Genomic DNA, 19599 nt, shown 5'->3' with positions numbered 1-19599 from the left:
ATGGGCAAGCTAATATCTCTTAATAGCTCCTAGCTGCTAGGGAAAGGACTCCTACCTGTTATGAGACATGTGCGTGATCCAAGGAACAGTTTTATTGTTCCCACTCACTCTCTCCTTTTCTCTCTATTTTTTGTCATTTTCCCCTCACCCTTCCTTCTCTTTTCCTTTTGAGCTCCCACTGAGTTAATGATCGGAGATGGAATCATTGGAAACCCTTTGGTGCCCCATCTTTTAAAGGTTTGACACCTCTTTCCAACCTAGTACGTTACAGATCAAGTCTAACCTTGACAGAGACATCAAGAACAATCTTTCTAACTGGGGAGGATTAATTTTTATTAGCATGAATAAAAAAGGACAATCACTTATTTTCTTTTCTCACTTTTTTCCCTGCCAAGCATGGCTCAAAATCATTTCCTTTCTCATTTTCATCCATCATTTCCATCCTACCAATTTTCTCTCCTAAAACCAAAGCCTTAACCTCATTTCCACAAACCAAAGAGAATTTCTCATGCATCACTAGATAAGAAAATGCCATTATTTGTTTTGACCTTTTTACGCACTTCTATGCATTCTACTCTATTCCTCCATTTTGTTAAAGGACAAACAATGCAGTCTACATTGTGTTCCAAAATCATATAAAGCTAATATCTCTTCAGATGTTATTATAAGAGGGATCCTTAGGTTAATATTAGTTCACTTTATCACTACTACTAAAGAATGAGAATTAAAGCAGCCAAAAAAGGAATTTAAGAGATAAAGATGAAACTTACCAATACATTCAGCTCATCTTTTACCTTTTGATTCCTTGCTTCCTCTAGAATGTAATCTAATGCTGACACTAGTACATGAAACTGCTTGCTTCTTGAGATGCATACCGTCGAAAGCAGAAGAGTGAGGTTGGGAATTGTTACGGGGCCAAACCAACATCCCCTCCACCTTCTCCCCTTTCTCTTTTCCCAAAACAAAGCCAAAAGATAAATATTCAAGGAAGAAGGAATCCATATCATATGATCTATTCAATTCTCAGAATGTAATGAAAATATAGTCCCACAAAGAAATTAGAAAAATATTGAAAAGCACCAGACTACTAAATCAAATTTCTTTTTTTATTATCTTTTGTAATAAATGAATATGGTACACAGAAGGGACAAGCCCTCACTTGCTATTTTAACTTAAACTAATTGATTCGTTTGTTTTGAACTAGAAATGCTATCACTCAAGTCCCGACCCTTTGTTTCTAATGGGAAAAACAATACACATATCCCTGAAACAAAAATTACAATCTCAAACAGCAAAATTGCAGCAGTTTGATGACATCCATGCACTAAACCTACTGCCACAAGAGGACATACCATCCCACCAATTCTTCCCACTGAGCTTGCAACTCCAACACCAGTTGATCTGATAGAGGTTGGGTATATCTACAGGTTAAATTAAATAAATAAATTGTTACTTCAAGACAAAATGTAATGAATACAAAAACATCAACAAGGAAAAAACAGAACTCCCAAAAAATTGTGTTCAACACTCAACTGTTTATAGATATCTCTTTTAGAAGGTAATATTTGAGTTTGGAAAAACAAATTTACCTCTTTTCATAATATATTTTGTGTAATGTTATTTAAAAATGAATTTACCTGGGATTACACATCACGTACGTAGATATGCTGTAACTACATTAATATAGCATTCGGAAAAGCTTTCAAACTAGTTAGTTACCCAGAACTAACTATATTCTAGCACAAAAAACAACCAACTAGAGAACCCTGACATGTATGGTACTGGACATTCACATGCATGCCTGAGAGATATGAAAAATCAGAGGTGTAGCTGTTCTGTTTTGTGAAACAAAGGCTCCTCAACTGTATTATAGCATTATTCTTTTTTATAGTTTACTTGGAAAACAGTCTTTAACAGTCAAAAGTGCTAGGCTTCAGATTCAATATAACAAAATAATAATTATACAGGAAGTGGGAAAAGGCTTAGCTGTGTTGAATATTTGTATGTAATAACTTCACTCCAATGGGAAAACAAGGGCAAAAAACAAAAACCAACTAAAAAGATCTGAAGTATTGACAAGTTGAAATTCAAAGTATGTGATCTTGTCAACCCAAGAAGAAAATGAAAGTAATCTTGAAATTTTATTGTGCTGGTCTTTGTACATGAGCTACAGAAAGACACAACATGAAAATTCATTTGCTCTTCAAAGGGGGAAAAAAAAAAGAACTCTCATTTACCTCTGGAGCATATATATACACAACTGTGAAGGTTGTAGTGATGCATATTCGAGCGCCAAATAGAAGGCCTGTTGTTAGAGCCTGAGGCTGATGGAATACCAATGGAGGCAGGAAAATGCAACACAGGAAGAACATAATTGACATTGAAAACTTACGACCGAATTTATCCACTGTGGCAGCAGATAAGAGGAGCCCAGGAAACTCTAGAACCAAATCAAAGCCAGATGTCAATAAGCTGCCATCCAGGAGTGTCAAAATAAACTTTTATAAGAATATAAAATTATCACTGGACAAGCAGAGAACAATACCTGCAAAAGTAGTTATGAAAACATCTTTGTAGCTAACATCCTGGGATTTTTCTGAATGCAATTCATTTGGACCACATCTGTTACGTCCATTGTGCAACTCTGTTGTCAGTAATACTAGGCCATAATATGAAAATGCATTTCCAAAGAATACTATCCATAAGAGTGTAGTTGACCTAACTAATTCTGGTGAAAGTAGCTTTAGTACTGATGAGATGCCTCCTGCATTAGGATTGGTTTCCATAGGAGTTGTATATTCACTATCTTTTGGTGGAAGCAACTGGGTATCCTCCATTGGAATACTCTTTCCTGCTAACTCAATTTCATGATCAGAAACAAGAATTCCAGAAGGCACTTTGGCTCCATTCAATCTAGCTATTTTCTCCAAAATACCAAGTGCCTCCGCTTTTCTGCCTTTCAAGCATAAAAATCTGGGTGACTCGGGTGCCAATCCATAGAAGAGAAGGAGAAATGATGAAGGGAGAGAAGAAAGAGCAAGCAGCCATCTCCAACCCAATGTTGGCATGACAAACTGAAAGAAGAAAAAATATCGTCAATGAAGGGGGGAAATCAACATGATTGAACTCTGAATCTGAGTGAGTTAGCCAAAGAAATGCAGCTTTCTTAACAGTACACTGCAATTATTTGTTATTTCCATCACAATCTGTAGGAACAAGAACAAGGCCTACAGGTGATGATATCTACTTGCTTATTTTACCCAGATCATACAATGACAAAAACAATCATTACAACCTAGGGCCACCAAACAATTGAGGATAAACACAGTTTATATTCTAGCCTATTCCCTGAAAATGGAGCAACAACATCATTTACCTTTACAGTGCAAATCAATCTCAAAATGTTTTGAATTTCTGAACCCCCAGCTAAATAAAGTGAAAAAGCAAGAGTTGGCAGAAATTATGACAAAACATAAGAAATCCACTGTAAAAATAACAATGACCATAGTCTAAGAGAAAAGGGATTAATTCTAAATGTTTTCCTATAGCAAAATGGCCTTTACCATACCAAGACAAGCAAGTTCTCTAATTTAGTGACCAGAATAATCTTAGAGAAAGGCAATGCAAAAATATAAGTGCTAAAGTTTAAGAAAAAAGTGGTTAATTCTAAATGTTTTCCATCATGGCCTTGACCATACCAAGGCAAGCAAGGTTTTTAATCTAATGACCCAAATAATCACGGGGATTCCATTATAGATCAACATTTGGAAGCAACAAAGAGTATCCAAACTTTACCTGCAGCTCCTAATTGCAGAAAATTGAATGGAAAAGAACAACATGAAGAAAACAATAAGGAAATGAAAGATAATAAGGACATCATGGGCATACCCATGCAAGCGAGGCTTCAAAAATTGTCCCAACAGTCCAGAATCCTTGGAAAACAACCATCCAGGTGCCTCTGCTTGGGGCAGGAATAAACTCTAGAAACCAGGAGCAGAGAACAGGCCCACCTCCCAAACCAAGACCAACCAAACAACGAAGAATAATCAATGAAACATAATTAGGTGCCAAGGCACTCAGAAAGCCGGCTCCAGAAGTAACTACTGCAGTGATGAGGAACCCTTTCCTGAAGGACAGAAATAAAAGAAAAGGGATATCAAACAACACAAGAATAGAAAGCACGGAAAATACTGTAAGAAGGAGCTGCATTAAATTCACTTATGCTTCTGTCAAAAAAAAAAATCACTTTTGCCTTAAGTAGAGACAAAAGATGCCATAATGCTAGAGCAAGACAGAAACAGTCTCTTTCCATGAGTTCCACAGTGGACAAGAGACTTGTAGCTTAGGCGTTGAACAGAAATATAGAAATTTAATAAGGAAAAACAGACAGAAAGCCTTGAGTTCTAAAATTCTATCAATTCCTCTTAATTTTACTGCTCAAACTTAACCCATATCATCTATGTTCACATGACTAATAAGAAACATTTCGCAAACCAGGATGATCAGAGGGAAATCCAACACCATAGTTCCATTCAATCATAGTTTATACAAAGGGCTACTTGTCTATTTGGGAAGAACTACTCTAGTGCCTGCTTTAGGTAACATGGAATGAAAAAGTAAAAGGCTTTTGGTCCAAATCTCATTCTTGGAGGGGCTCCACTAAACAAGAGTGCGAAATGAACAAAAAAATCGTAAAGGTAAATGGGAAGAAGCTTAACTCTAATGCAGGAGTCAAAGAGCAGACAAGTTAAGCTGTAATTGAGTATAATAACCAGAACATCATTCTCCAGCTTCAGGGGACAAACAGAAATTCTGAAAGGAAATAGCATATCATGTAAACTAACTAGTCAATTGCTTCTGGCAAAAAAGAATACATCATATACCAAACACTCATACATCCTGTTAAATTGGTGGTAAAACAAGGTGTTAATACTGGGCATAGTCCATCTAAAGAATGAAATCACATTCACAAAAGCAGAGATTGAGAATAAAAAAAAAAACACAAAAATGACAAAAGTGCCCACCTTCTTCCGTGTTTATCTGAGACTACACCCCACGAATAGGCTCCAATTAGCATGCCAACAAAAACCACACTGGTTATTAAGCTCTCTTCATGGGAAGAAAGACCCCATATAGATTGAACTGCTGGGCCTATAAAAGAGAGAAGCATCATTTCCATTGCTTCTGAAACCCAACCCATTCCAGCATAAGCAAGAACAAGAATTTGGAATTTTCCGAACCCCATGGCCAAAAGAGCTTCATCCACAGTAAATGTGGGTGTTCCATCTTCTCCCATCAAAAGAACTGATAAAACAAGGATACCAAATTTTAACATCAGCAAATTTGGGTCAAAATATTGCTTCAATGTATGTGATTATATGATGAATAACCTATTGTATGATGGCACAAAGTGAACCACAAGTCACAACAACCTCCAAACTTGCACCTTCCTCACAGTCTTGGAAAGTAACTATAATAAAACGTACTGATAAATAAATAGCAAACGATATTTCAATGAATATTTCAAACACTTTATTTCCTACGCCTATTTATCTTCCACAAGGAAACTACGAAGAAAACGTATGTCCACTAACATAAGTTCCATTCTTAGCCAAGTAGCTTCAAACAGAATCCGCACAACTCCTGATTGAATCACCTTAAACCTGAGATCCTGTTGGAAATTTGACCCTTGCACACCAAAAAACCTCAGATGTTTGTCAGATATCAAGGCAGTCAATGGACACGAATAAGCATTTTACCTTCGAATGCTCATGTACAAAAACGTACATATGCATACATAACATACACCATGTAAATATTTTTACTTTGAATGTACATTCAGTTTTTCACATAGCGGTTTTTTCTCGTCCAAAGGAGGCTTAAAGGTCAAAGACTCAAATCCCCTCCACGCTTGAAGTTCCTCATATATACCAAAAAGGAAGTATTTGCAACAGATTTAAGGCAAACAATATACACATTAAAACCAGAAACAACAATACGAGATCAAATGACAAGTCCGAGCTAGATCGTGACACTTCATGGGCCAACAACTAAGACAACGAAAAATCAGAAATAAAAAAGAAAGAAAAAGATCATTGGCATTGAGAAAAGAGAATGAATTCAAAACAAGGAACCTGATTCGAGCTTGAAAAAATGGAATGCAGATCTTCTCCTCCGTCTTCGTCTTCTTCTCCGTCTTTGCTTGACGATTGAAAGAATTGGTAGCAACGATATATTATAATCAAGTTTTTAAAAAAAATTATGATTATGAAAAGTCAAACAAACAAAGGAAAAGTGTTATCTTTAGACTAATTAATTTTCGTTGATAAATACGATCTTTTTGTTTTTTTTTTTTTTTTTAAGAATTCTATTTTGGCTGCTTTATTTTTCCTTTTTTCTAGAATTAAAAAAAAAAGTAGAATAATTTTTTGTTTAATCTTTAAAAGCTTTTTTTATTGTGGTTTTTTTTTTTCCCTCAAATATCGTTTACAGAATATGAGGTTTGACTTATTCAACGGGCTTCACTAGAGTTTCTCCCTCTCTCGCCCTCCCATCTAATTGGACCCTAAAATTACTTCAAGTATAAGTCAATTATCGGATGGGTCCTAGACTTGGGAACGGGGGTGGTGAGAATAGGGAACCTTATTTGTATTTTATTTTTTTTTTATTATATATCATTTAATATATAAATTTATAATTTTACATGATTATTTTTAAATACTTTTCATGTAAAATTTTGATCGGTCACTCTCTATAAATAAAGATTTTTATTCACTTCATAAATATATATTTTAAGTTAATAACGTGAAGTCGTGACAAGTAAATTTTAAAAATTTATTAAATTTTTTATTCATATAAGACCTTTCGAAAGAGATATTTAGGTTAATATAAACTCATACAAAGAGATCTTCCTTTTTTTTTTTTATGAGTGAAAGAGTCAATAAAAAAAGAAGCTGAAATTCAAATTCAAAAGGAGAAGAAGCCCATGGACCGCATGCTGCTGCGGGCTAGAAGCCCAATCAAATAAACGGAGACCGACAGAGCCCTGTAATCGGGCTCTGTATGAAATGATGATGTACATGAAATTAAACAATAGTCTCCTGCTTTAATTATCTCTCGTTATACAGTTCAAGACCAAATGTCTACAACAGAAACAGTAGAAAAGGTCTTGTTAGTGGATGGGATAGGTTTCAAGGCTGCGATTTTGAAGAGAAGTGAGGAATTTGTGTTAGAAACGTACTTAACACGTGCCCAAGCTTACAACATTGTGTTCTTTGTAAAAATTGGAAACTGTATGTTGCTCCAATAATTTCACTCGTACACCAAATCATTGAACAAAAGTGGGCCCTGTTAGTGGGTCCCTAGAATGATCTCAAGTTTGCCTAAATTACAAGCCTAGGAAACAAAGTGGCGGACATGCATACAAGAAAATCCTTAAAAAAAAAAAAAAAAGACTTGGGAGAGTTGAGTTGAGACCCCACCTCACATCCACCTGACACCACAAAAAAGATTGCAAGTTTGCGACATGCCCTACCCCTTGTGGCTTTGGCTCCTGCCCACTCCACCCCTTCATGGGCTAAACCTCGATTTTCCTCTTCCCATTTCAATACTTTGTGTTTCACATATAAATTCTCCCTCACTAATTGGTTGATTTGGGATTTTCTGTTTTTGCCCCTTCAACAAGCATCTTCTTTCTTTCCTTTTTTCTTGTGCTTTTTTTTTTTTTTTTTGGGGGGGGGGGGGGGGGGGGGGGGTGGTGGTGTTGTTCAGGGCCTAGTGGTAATGATGATTTACTTGCAACTGCAGGATTAAGAGCCAAAAAATGATTGAATATATCGAACAATCTCAACCACAAGCACTACTTTAATGAAAGTGGGGACAAGCTCCAAGTAGGCATTGGAGCAAAATATGGCAACTTTTTCAAGCATCTTTCGAACCAAAATGAGCACACAAGTTGATTAGATTGCCGATTGCATCATCGTCAACAATGCTAGCTGAGCTGATTTAAAGCTCATGATATGAGAGTGATACGAGCTTCAACTTGTGCTTAATGGCTTTTGCTAAAAATCGTTATATAGCAAAAAGCCAGTGTCAAAGTAACTCAAGTGTTCCAGGGCTGCTTGGATTGTCTCCCAATTCAAAATTTCTACCATTGCCAATGGTTTTAACCTCCTCGAAAATTCTATAGCTTTGTGCCATCTCTATAGAAATGATAAAAAATCAGGTAAAAATCTAATTTTCAAGTCGTGAATATGAAAAACTTGTTAAGCAAAGGTAATTGTAATGTGGTATCAACCTACAAGATGGATTGTTTAAGAGAATAAATTCGAAACAATATTTATGTAAATAATTCCTTTCGGATTTTTATATATGAAATATGAATTACACATATAAAAGAAATTATTAAGCTGACTCTCTCTCTCTCGTAATCTATGGAGAACTGTTCTCTTGGCAATTTTTGGCACTAGGAAAGTTCTGACGTTTGCATGGTCACAGTCCTCACGAATTGACGGTCCGCCTCTGATTTAGAACCCATCAATAATATAGCTTTTCGGTGAGGGAGACAGCACAATTTGGCCGAAAACAACTTCTTCTTTCATAGTTTGCCAACAAAACTCTATTTTCCTAGTTATTTTCTTTGCTTTGCTGTATTTATTGTTTTTTCCTTCAATATCAAAATCGTTGTCATTTTCTTTTCATATTTGTCCTCAACTAGAGCACAAACACAGGGCAGGAATGGGAAACAAAGGATCTTGTTCCTTCCCTTAATAGTTGCTTTTCATAAGTGAATCTTGTACCCTGATACTTAGGATATAAATATTAGTACGTTATAGCAGCTCATATGCTTGTGGACACTGCCCTAAATGCCAAACCAAAAAAAAAAGCAGGATTTAATAAAAAAAAATCCTTATTAATAAATTTAAGTTGACATTTTGCTAGATAAAACGATACTTGCAATGATGAACAGGAGGAATTATTAAAATATAAAAGAAAAGAGATACCTTGGACAAGATGCTGATCAAATCAATGAAAGGAAAGAAAGTTGCGTATAATTGAGCTTACATTTCAATTGCTGAGAAGCCTACTGTTAGTTCCAAGCTAGGCAATGCAAGAAGGTGATGAACAGCACTTCCAAAATAATTTGAAGGGATTTAAATACAAATGTATATAGGAATTGAAGGATTGATAACAATCATAAAGAAATAGTTCATCTATGTAGGAAAAGATAAAGAGAAGTGAACAATACAAGTAATTTATAGTGCTTTTTGTTTTTTTTTTTACCTACATTCACTATTTGATAGTTTTTGTTAAGAATTATTAATCTAAACTTGATTAAACTAGTGAAATTAACAAATTTCATCAATCATTTACCAAGCAAGCAATCTCAAGCCTTATTATCAAGTTACACAAACCCAACAAATTCTTCTTATTGGTATATGTTCTTGAGCCAATTGGATTTGTCAAGGAATATACATATTGTCATGTTATGCATACTTAATTGCCTAACTATATGTGATAAAGGTTTCCTTCATGTTAGCGCAATAATAAAGAGTTGTTAAGTACTAATTGAATGAAGCCCATAAAACATAAAGGCTTTGCAAAAGAATTGTAAAATTGTTGCAATTATGAGATCTCTATGCATCAAAACCATGTTCCTAAAATTGTTCCTAGTCGTTGTATTATCAAGACAGGGCATTGACAATGCTCAAAGATTGATACAGGTTAAGCCTCCTTATTTAGTAGATAAGCAATCAATCCCATAGATTGAAGTATATGAGATACTTGATGATAATATGTGGGTGCTAGTTAAAGAACAAGTTCAGTAAACATGACCCGCTATGAGAACTCCATTTGGTATTTCACTTAAGTGTCCATAGAATATGTTCTCATGTGATAGTCATGCAACTAGTACTTGGACTTGAGACACCAGGTCATAACTATACTTTGAGAAGTAAAACTTAGTCTTTTTGTTTTAAAAACAAAACTTGCTAGCACAAGTAAAATCTTACATTTGAGAAGGTCTTATTCAGTCACTATGTGGATTACTGCTAGAGGTCAAATACTTAGGTGGCTGAAGATTTAACAAATCTTAAAGGTGAAGAAGCAAAGATTTCGACTACAGAATTTCAGACTGTCTTAGTCTCTTTTCAGGTTACTTGCTTCATTACAAGCCTTTTGGATTTAATTAGCTCTTAATTACAAACTCTAAAGCAAGGTACGTAATACTTGAACCTATGAGTGTTCATAGTTAATCTAAAAATTGTATGAAAAACACAAACATTGATCTTAAGGGTTTCATCAATTTCTCTAATTAAATGTATTTTTATTTTTTAGTTGCATTATGTTCTTTATTTCTTGATTATTTTTAAATTTGAGCATGAGGCTGAATCTCAGCACTTCTCATACACAATATTGTAACAAATAAGTGTTTCCCATACTCAATTTACAACCAATGAGCGATTGCACATTTATTGACCAAAGTTAAAAAGTTTACAAATGTGCAATTTGATCACTGACTAAACTAGTTACACCTTTTTCGGCACACAATTCTTACTTTAAAATATTAGAGTTATGTCCTAAGAGAAAAAGATGAACAACAGATAAATTCTTCACACTTTCCAATTCCTTCTAATTTTTATTCTTTAGATGGTTTAAAATTCTTTTCTTCATCTCGTTATAGCAAAATTCAAAAAATTAGTCATTTGAGCTAAATTTACTCATTGGATGTGTTAGAATTTGCAATAGACTAAAGGTTCACATGATTTGCTAAGCTATCAGACATCACAGGCTAATTGCTTCAAGTTTCTTATTAATTCTACTAACTAGTTTAAATTTGGAACTTCAATCTTCATATTGATTGCATGACAAAGGTACCTTAATCGATTGAAGTAATTTTTTTTTTAGTTTTTAAATTCTTAAAATGCTTGTGGACACATTCAATTGTATAAACATAATATCTTAGTCGATTGACCTTTGTGACTAACTACGTTTGTTGATCGATTAACTAATTGCCCTTTCATTCATCTTCAATTTGCTTTGCTTTAAGGCCAAGAATAGCTTTGATAACATAATCCTATACATTCAAGCACACTCATTAGATCACAAGATAAAAATGTTTAGTTATTATAAAAAAAACATTATGGAGTCAATGATCTCTTATTTTTTATAATGACAAAATACTCCTTCATAAAGAGTATAATGTCTTGTCCTTGAAGTATGTTAAACTTACACAATGCACAGAAACAATTTTAACTTATATTTTTGTCAGCATGAACTGTAATTATTAATTTTAAGAATATTTTAAGGAGAATATTTTCTCATTTTCTTTTACTTTGTGTCACGACCCGGAACTCCCCATCGGGCCCGTGACAACCGTCGCGAGGCCTCGACAGACATTCTTCACCCCAAATGCCGATTGAAACCCCGCAATGCTTAACATTAACTTCCGCATCTCCCCGGTGAGCAACAGTTATTAAATCTCGCATTTCAAAAAATCATAAGTCATTTTCAAATAAAAATAATAAAATATTATTTTCTGGCTCACAGGGGTATTTTCGTAATTTTTCGTCAAAAATCTCAAAACTTGCTAAAAATATAGTAGGTAAGCAGAAAATATATATTTAATGATTTAAAAACAATTAAGTATCTAAAACGTTCATTTGAAAGCAAATTGTTGACAACTAGTACTATTCAAAAATAATAACTAAAATATTCTATTTTCTCATAAAATAAATTTTTATAGAAATATTCGTAAATAATTTTTCGCACATGAAAGTAAACTAAAAATTGTATGAATAGAAATACAGATAACCAAAATATAAGTTTTGATCTGCAATGACATGTGGGCTCCAATTGACCAAGAGGATGTAAGACTGTGAACTCTTACTTTCTATAATGCAGTTCTGAGCTTAGTTCTCGTCTCACTCGACTATCTACAAACTGTCCTGAGCCTGAAAATTGTATAGGAAGAAGGGGTGAGATTTTATAATCCCAGTGAGTAAACAGATACCATCTAAAGCATCTAAAGCCGAGTAAATGGAGACAATTAAAATAAGTCATCATACTGTAATTTCATTACCTTTCAGTTTATTTCAACCAAATAAAATCAATCCATATAAATCGAGTAATCAACTTGGCTTATAAATTTCTTAAAACTTTGGCTCGTGCCAAAACTCATACTCGGTGATACCTTGCGCAGGGTATCTAACCGAGTCCGCCAAGGCTGTTAAAATTTTGTATACACTTAAAATATATTTTAGTTTGAGAAAAATATAGCCGTTCCTTGGCGTTGGCTGAGTTCCCCTTCACGTGGTGGTTTGGCGTGAAGTGAACTCTAAGCTTTACCCCATGAGATACCCTACGCGCCTCTCCGTTCGAGGTAATAATATAATGGAGTTTACCGTGCCCCTCTAATAGGCTGGTCCACGGAACCCCCTCTGCAGTAAATAATTAATATATAATCCACCAATCAATAAAATTCATTCTAGCATGACATGGCAATTTATCGCAACCTAGCCTCTCAAGGCTGAATACACAGTATAAATAATTCTAACACCAAAATCAGTTTAGCCATTCATGCTCATTTAATATCATAAGCCATTCAATTTAAAACCATAATTTACAACACAAACAGGCAGTCTCCAATTACTCTATTTTCAAAACCAGTATTCGATTTCCCAGAAAATTTATAAAATCATTTTATAAAATCACAATTTCTCTTAAAACATAGCAATTTACCATTTAAACCCATTTTTTATAAAATCACACAATTGTATAAAACTACTCTAGGTAATTAAGACGATAATAAGTTTACTCACAGTATTAGGAGTAGAAATACTCCTATCTTTCGCCCTCGGGTGCAGTCTCTTACCCGAAACAATTGACTCACCACCTATCTATAATCTATGACACAAAATTCAATAAATTGTGTCAATTTATCATAAATTATTTCAGGCTCTTATCCATGCATATGCACTAGATAGGATTTGAAATGTTTAAACAATCGCTTAATTGCGGTGTCCGACCTAACTCGCCTATACACGGTGTAAAGTCCTAAAATCCCCAATTCGACTCCAATTCCATCCATTTCAATTTCAATTATCCAATTATATCCACAATACCTCAATGACTGTGAATTTGGTCCAATTTATCAGTTCAGACTATAAATTACGCTTTTACCCCTAGTGGGTAAAAATTTCAATTTATTGCACCGAAAATTCTCATTTAATTTCCAACCTCATAATTCATCATTTTTCCACCCAATTCTCTTAAAATAAAGTCAACCTCATCCTCACATACCATTGGCTAGATTCGGCCTAGAGAAATTCATGGAGAAGATAAATATTTTTCTTGTTGTTTTGCTCATAAACATGCTAAACTAACACTAAACACTAACATAGCTCAAAATCAAATTTATCTAACAACTTTCTCTCTCTAAACCCATATGACCAGAATTGAAATCATTCTCAAATCACATGATTCAACCATGGAAAATGATGGGAAATGCATGGGAAAGGTAAAGCACAAGACAAATTTAAGAAATGTTACCTTTTTTTCACTTGATTTTTGAATTTCCACCTATTTTTCCTTTAAATTTCTTGGCTAGGGTTTTATTTTCTCCTTTCTCTCTCTTGTTTCTTGCTTGGCCGAATGTTGAAGAAGAAGAATGGGTGGGCTGATTTTTTTTTATGCCTTTTTATTGTTTAATGAAATAATATTATTTTATTCATATTTTAAATATTTTATTAATTCATTTTTTTTTCTAGCCATCCACTTGTCCTACTTTTTCCACATGCATTCCCTTTGACTTATCCAAGTCTTAAGTGAAATTTCCAGATTTTTCCAAAGTTTTGGTGGAGCAAAGTTTTTAAAATTACACTTTTGCCCCCGAACTTTTCAAAAATTACATTTTTACCCCAAAAATTGAAAATTTGCCGTAATACATAATTTTCACTCCTCATACTCATTTCACACTCCAAATAATTAAATTTGATCAAAATCCTTTCAAAAATTAAATTTTCAATTTCGGATGGCAAAATTACCATTTTACCTTTTTTTTCTCCAAATTATGCCGAAATTAAATTTTCACTTCTAAACCTCAAATCTTACTCCAATAAGTCAAATGGGGCCAAAAATCTTTTCTAAAAATTTCTATTGTGTCCCCAGGTGGCAAATGACCATTTTACCCCTAGATAGCGAAAATTTCGGTTTGACTCCAAATTGATCCTCAAACTCCGAATCACCATATTAAACCATTCTGGGACTTTAAAATTCTTAATTTCATCGTAAATTCTCTATTTGATCTAGTTCGAGGTTTAAATCAACTTTGTTGTACGTCTAGGTATAATATCGACTTTTGTAAATTTTTTTCGGGACTCTCTTAGCATGCAAACATGCTATCCATCACATGTATGTCATGACAATTATTTTTATAGAGTCGGGCTTGTCATCTTCTCCCCCACTTGAATCAACCATATGATATTTCTTCTTGACTGATTTCGACATCCGGCTAAATATTAATATTTTAAAAATTTTATCTTGTCTCCTTGGTACCTGAAATACCTTATTATGCCTCACTTGACTTCTGAATCGCCTTTTATCTCACAAATTCTCCTCTGATAAAATTATTATTATTTTATTATTATTTTCTCACTTGTGAAATATTTTTATCCTAAACTACTCCTTTCGTCTTTTATCACTTTTAAACATTTTAATTGACCTTAATTTGCATTCGATCAACTTTATTTATCACTATATCAAAGTATGGGGTATTTCATTTTGCTTGTATTTCAAGGAAGTTTAAGGTTAGAATACTTCCTTATTTGCTATTTTCTTTTCTTGCAGATCAAGTAGGTTTAGGTTTAGTTGGCTATTATAATTATTTTACTTGCACACCAAGTAAGTTTAGGTTTAGTTGGCTATTATAAATAACCCCTTACGTAGTTTTTTTTTTTTTTCAAGCTTAAGACAAAAAATGATTGTATGATTAACATTAAGTCTGAGCTAGAATACAAGGTAAAGATTTTAGAGAATGAAGTGTGTCAAACCCTGCTTTGTAAAATAATTATAATATCATTCACATGCTCGATAGAATGTTTGTATATTTAGGAAGTTTGAGAAATCGTTAAAAGACGATATTGCCCCTAATGGTATCATTAAGTCGATTAAGCCTCGAACTAGTTCAAATAGGAATTTTAAGGTGAAATTAAGAGTTTCACAGTTCAGGGATGACTCAAAATGGTAATTAGGAGTTCGAGGATCAATTCGGAGTCAAATTGAAATTTTCACTACATAGGGGTAAAATTGTAATTTTTCCATCTGCGGACAAAATTTGAGATTTTGAGAGAATTTAGATCACATTTGACAAATTGGGGAATGATATGAGTATAAGGGATAAAAAATATGTCTATGGGCAATTTTTCAGTTTTTGGGGCAAAAATGTAATTTTTGATTTTTACGGGGGCAAAAGTGTAAATATCAAAAATTACTTCACCAAGACTTTGGATAAGTTTGAGAATTTTATCTAAGTTATGGATATTTTAAGGAATAATGTGTGGTGGAGATTTAAAGCTTAAAAGATAAGAATTTAAAAAATGGACCAATAATGTAGTGACATGTGGCAAGTTTAGATTATTATATTATTTAACTATAAAAATCAGCCCACACCACCATTTTCTCTTCACTATGGCCGGCCATAGCAAGAAAACAAAGGGGAAAAGAAAAACAAAAACCTAGGGGGAGAAATTCAAGGAAAAATTGGTGAAAATTCAAGGAAACAAGTGACCAAAGGTAAAATTTCTTGATTTTGACTTGTGCTTTACCTTTCCCATGCATTTCCCATCATTTTCCATGGTTGAATCATGTGATTTGAGGATCAATTCAATTCTGGAAAAATGGGTTAGGAGAGAGAAACTTGTTAGATTAATTTGATTTTAAGTTATGTTAGTGTTTTAAGTTAGTTTAGCATATTTAGGAACAAAACAACAAGAAAAGAATTTATTTTCCTCCATTACCATTATTGGCTGAATTTTCTAGGGGAATATTGGCTGATGATCTTGATGTTTATTTGAGGAATTATGATGAATAATGATGAATAATGAGTCTAGAAAAATAATGAAAATTTTTTGAGCAAAAATATGAATTTTTACCCATTAGGGGTATTTTCGTAATTTGCTATCAGGACTGATAATTTGCACCACACCGAGGGACATTAAGTCAATTTGGGTGCAATTGAGGTATAGAACTGAAAAAAATTAATTTGAGATTAAATTGGACGCGTTAGTAATTTAATCGGGTAATAGGCCGAATTAAGTCAGCACCGCATTTAAGCGGTAGTCGGATAAGTTGCATGTCATATCATGCATATATACCGAGCCTGAATTGATTTTATAATGGTCAAGCATTGATGTGATGAATTATGTATTGTACATTGTGGATAGGTGGTGAGCAAATTACACTGGTAAAAGTACCAAAATTGTGCTTGAAGACTGAGATTAGGAGTACATCGACTCCTAGAACTGTGAGTGGACAATTTATTGTCTTAAATATCTAGAGTAATTATACTTGTTTGATGCTTTTATTGAATGGTGAATTTAAATTATAAAATATTATGTTTTCCAATTAAAATGTTTTTTAATAAAAATGAGATTTATACTGGTTTTGAAATCAAATATTGTTTTGGGAAAATTGAGTATATGGAGACTGTGTTGAAATTTATGATTTTATATGTTATTGAAATTGGGGCTTATGACACTATGGTAGCATGATGGCTAAATTTTTGGGGTTGGCATGAAATATATGAACAATTTTGGATTGGTCTCGGTAGACTGGATTACATTTTATTCGCCATATTATGCTACTGGAATTTTTATGGGTCTGGTGGTATATTAAACGGTCACTGCAGTGGTGGGGGTTTCCGTGGACTGCCTATGAGAGGGGCACGGTAACTCAATTATATACTTACCTCCGGGGGGAGATGTTGGGTGAAGTATCTCCTGAGGTATGATTTGAGTGCACCTCACGTTCGGGCCACCACGTGAGAGTGAGACTCAGCCAACGCCAAGGAACGGCTGTGTGTCAGATGTGAAAACATGTTTATGGGTATGGGTCATTGAACAGCCTTGGCGGTCTCAGTGGGATACCTTGACGAAGGTACCCGCGAGAATGATATTGGCAGGGGCCAAGTTTAAAAAAATTCATAAGTCGGGGAAATTTTGATGAAAAGAAATTATTTGGTATAGATTGAAACGAATTTTGTGTTATGAACATTATTGAGATATAACGTTTTTATATTGTCTCCATCTACTCGGCTTTAGATGCTTTTGATGGTAATTGTTTACTCACTGGGATTATTTAATCTCACCCCTCTTCCTATCCATTTTTCAGGCTCAGGACAGTTTGTTGATAGTTGATTAAGACGAGAATTAATCTCGGAGTTGCATCATAGGAAGTAAGGGTTCGTAGCTCTACACCTTCTTGGTTAGTTGGGGGCCCACGTGTCACTGTAAACAAAATTTCATACTTTAATTATCTTTATTACTATATGAATAAATTTATTTTACTCTTACGCTACAAAAGTTATTTTAGGAAGACTTTGAAAATATTGTGTTTTAAGAAAATAGAATATTTTATTTAATGTTTTAATTATATTCAAATAGCTATAATTTTACTTTAAACGAATGTTTTAGACTTCAAAATTTAATTTAAATCATGAAATATGTGTTTCCACTTACATATTACATTTTTTTCGGATTTCGAAATTTCAAAAAAAAAATGACGAAAATGCCCCAGTGAGCTAGAAAATAATATTTTTATTGTTTTGAGTTGGAAACAACTTATGATTTCTTGAAATGCGAGATTTAATAACTGTCGCTCATCGGGGAGATGCGAAAGTTGATGCTAAGCCTTGCGGAGTTTCGATCGGCATTCGGGGTAATGAGTGCTTATCGGGACGTCGCGGCGGTTGTCACGGGCCCGATGGGAGTTTCGGGTCGTGACAAAGTGAATAACTTAAAAAAGAGAAATGAACAAGAAGAGGAAATTGCAAATTTGTGTTTCACGGGAGTTGAAAACTCCAAGGTATGTTCAAACATTGCTTCTTGTTCTTATGATTATCATGATAACACTTATACATTTGATAAGCTTCAAGATGCATATGATGAGTTAGCATTTGAATTTGAGAACAAAACATTGAAATATAAAAAGATCGTTTCTACGCTTACGAAAGAAAATGATTACATGATTAACATTAAGTTTGAGATGAAAAACAAGGTAAAGATTTTAGAGAATAAAGTCAATAACTTAAAGAAGAGAAATGAGCAATTAATTGAATCATATTCTAAATGGAACATCAGCTCACAGAAAACTAAATGAAATGCTTAAGGCTCAAAAAGCATTCTTTGATAGGATGTCGTAGGATATGACAAGACAAAAACAAAAGCTTTCTTTGAAAAAAAAAATGAAAAGCATGGTGCATCACACATTTGTGTTTGTTGTCACATGAAGGGAAATTTTATATATATCGATCCTCTTAGAAAAAACAGCCCTAAAGAAAAGATTGTTAAAAAGTTACAGGGCTTAAAAGGAACATAACCTACATGGGGAAGAATTGTAGAAATTTTTAAGGTATTAAGTCAAAACAAACATGGAAAAACTAACTTTTATGGGCCCAAGAAAGCTTGGGTACCAAAGTCAAAAATTAACTTTGTTTTGCAAGAAAAATCAAGGCAAAGATGCATGGATTGAGCTTACTGCAAAACTAGGTGTTATCTATTCCTTGAATGACTTGTCTAGAGAAAATAATTTGTTGATTGTTTGTTGCCTTTTGCTTGGTTGATTATTGCTGAAATAAAGATTAGTTTCTAGAATTCATGATTTGGAAGAATGTCATTTTGATTGTCTTGCTTGCATAATAATTGTTGCAATAAAATTTGCATATCATTTCATACACCTGCATTATTCAAGACCAAAAGCTATGTGCATTAAACTTGATTCTACTTGAAAGATTTCTTGCATTTGATTTGAACAAAAAATCTTTTATTTTCAAGTTCACTAAGCTAAAGAATTGACTTTTGATTTTCAAAGTAGCGATTTTTTAAATACAAAGAGTTTTCCAAAATGCTTCAGAAATTTGAAGAATCGACATCTTAAATTTGAAGAATCGATTTTCAAAACGAATTTTAAAAGTCTTGAAAAATTAAGGTGCAAAGAATCGATTCTTATCTTTTAAGAATCGACTTTTGTGCCTTAAGTGAAAAGATTACTTAAGTCCTAAAAATTAGATCTTTCAATCTTTAAAGCTCTTCAAAAGCAAAAATCTCTCAATCTCGTCTCTTTCAAGAAATTTTCTTTCTACCAAAAGCCTTTTTCTTAAGAATTAAGAGAGTAAAACTTTTCTAAAAAAGTTTTCGATTTCAAATCTATTTAAATTCTAGTTGACCCATTTGCAAGTACAAGTTATCTAAGAGTAGAATCGATTCTCTATATGAAAAAAATCAACACCCTCTCTCTCAAAACCTCGATTCTTTAATCAAACCTTCAAAGAAAATGTCTACAAAGAGGTCAAGAGAAGAAAAGGAAAAGCTCTTGCCAATTCGTCAA

General features: G+C 33.6%; 1 protein-coding gene and 1 long non-coding RNA gene across 5 annotated transcripts; one reads left to right on the top strand and one right to left on the bottom strand.

Annotated features, from left to right (window-relative positions):
- Nucleotides 1-1088: 1088 nt before the first annotated feature.
- Nucleotides 1089-6309, bottom strand: NIAP (Major facilitator superfamily protein). Of its 4 annotated transcripts, none has more exons than XM_088807751.1 (7): nt 6135-6309; nt 5595-5688; nt 5025-5304; nt 3889-4126; nt 2546-3074; nt 2238-2440; nt 1089-1421 (listed from the first exon to the last, which is right to left on the bottom strand). In XM_088807751.1, the coding sequence occupies exons 3-7, from the start codon at nt 5294-5296 to the stop codon at nt 1173-1175; spliced, it is 1491 nt and encodes a 496-aa protein (XP_088663877.1). In that variant the 5' UTR covers nt 5297-5304; nt 5595-5688; nt 6135-6309; the 3' UTR covers nt 1089-1172. The 4 variants fall into 4 exon arrangements, with proteins under 4 accessions (XP_088663877.1, XP_017979370.2, XP_007023585.3 ...); XM_018123881.2 differs by lacking the exon at nt 6135-6309 and adding an exon at nt 5391-5470 and having other exon boundaries at nt 5595-6128; XM_007023523.3 differs by lacking the exon at nt 5595-5688 and having other exon boundaries at nt 6135-6308.
- Nucleotides 6310-15686: 9377 nt separating this feature from the next.
- On the top strand, nt 15687-17584 carry LOC148762014 (uncharacterized). The gene is made up of 3 exons (XR_016027151.1): nt 15687-15789; nt 16440-16519; nt 17386-17584. It is a non-coding gene; the product is annotated as an uncharacterized LOC148762014 (long non-coding RNA).
- The last annotated feature ends 2015 nt before the right edge of the window (nt 17585-19599 follow it).

The sequence above is a fragment of the Theobroma cacao genome, chromosome 6, assembly GCF_053813885.1.
Source record: "Theobroma cacao isolate CCN51 chromosome 6, ASM5381388v1, whole genome shotgun sequence".
In the NCBI taxonomy this organism is placed as follows: Eukaryota; Viridiplantae; Streptophyta; class Magnoliopsida; order Malvales; family Malvaceae; genus Theobroma; species Theobroma cacao.
The sequence above is the reverse complement of the archived record's forward strand: the minus strand, read 5'-3'. Positions and strand labels throughout refer to the sequence as shown.

Coding starts and splice junctions, on each gene's coding strand:
- NIAP (XM_088807751.1), bottom strand. CDS start 5,296: ATGGGAGAAGATGGAACACCCACATTTACTGTGGATGAAGCTCTTTTG. Junction 4,127..5,024: donor TCAGATAAACACGGAAGAAG/GTGGGCACTTTT, acceptor TCTGTCCTTCAG/GAAAGGGTTCCTCATCACTG. Junction 2,441..2,545: donor TTTCATAACTACTTTTGCAG/GTATTGTTCTCT, acceptor ATTTGGTTCTAG/AGTTTCCTGGGCTCCTCTTA.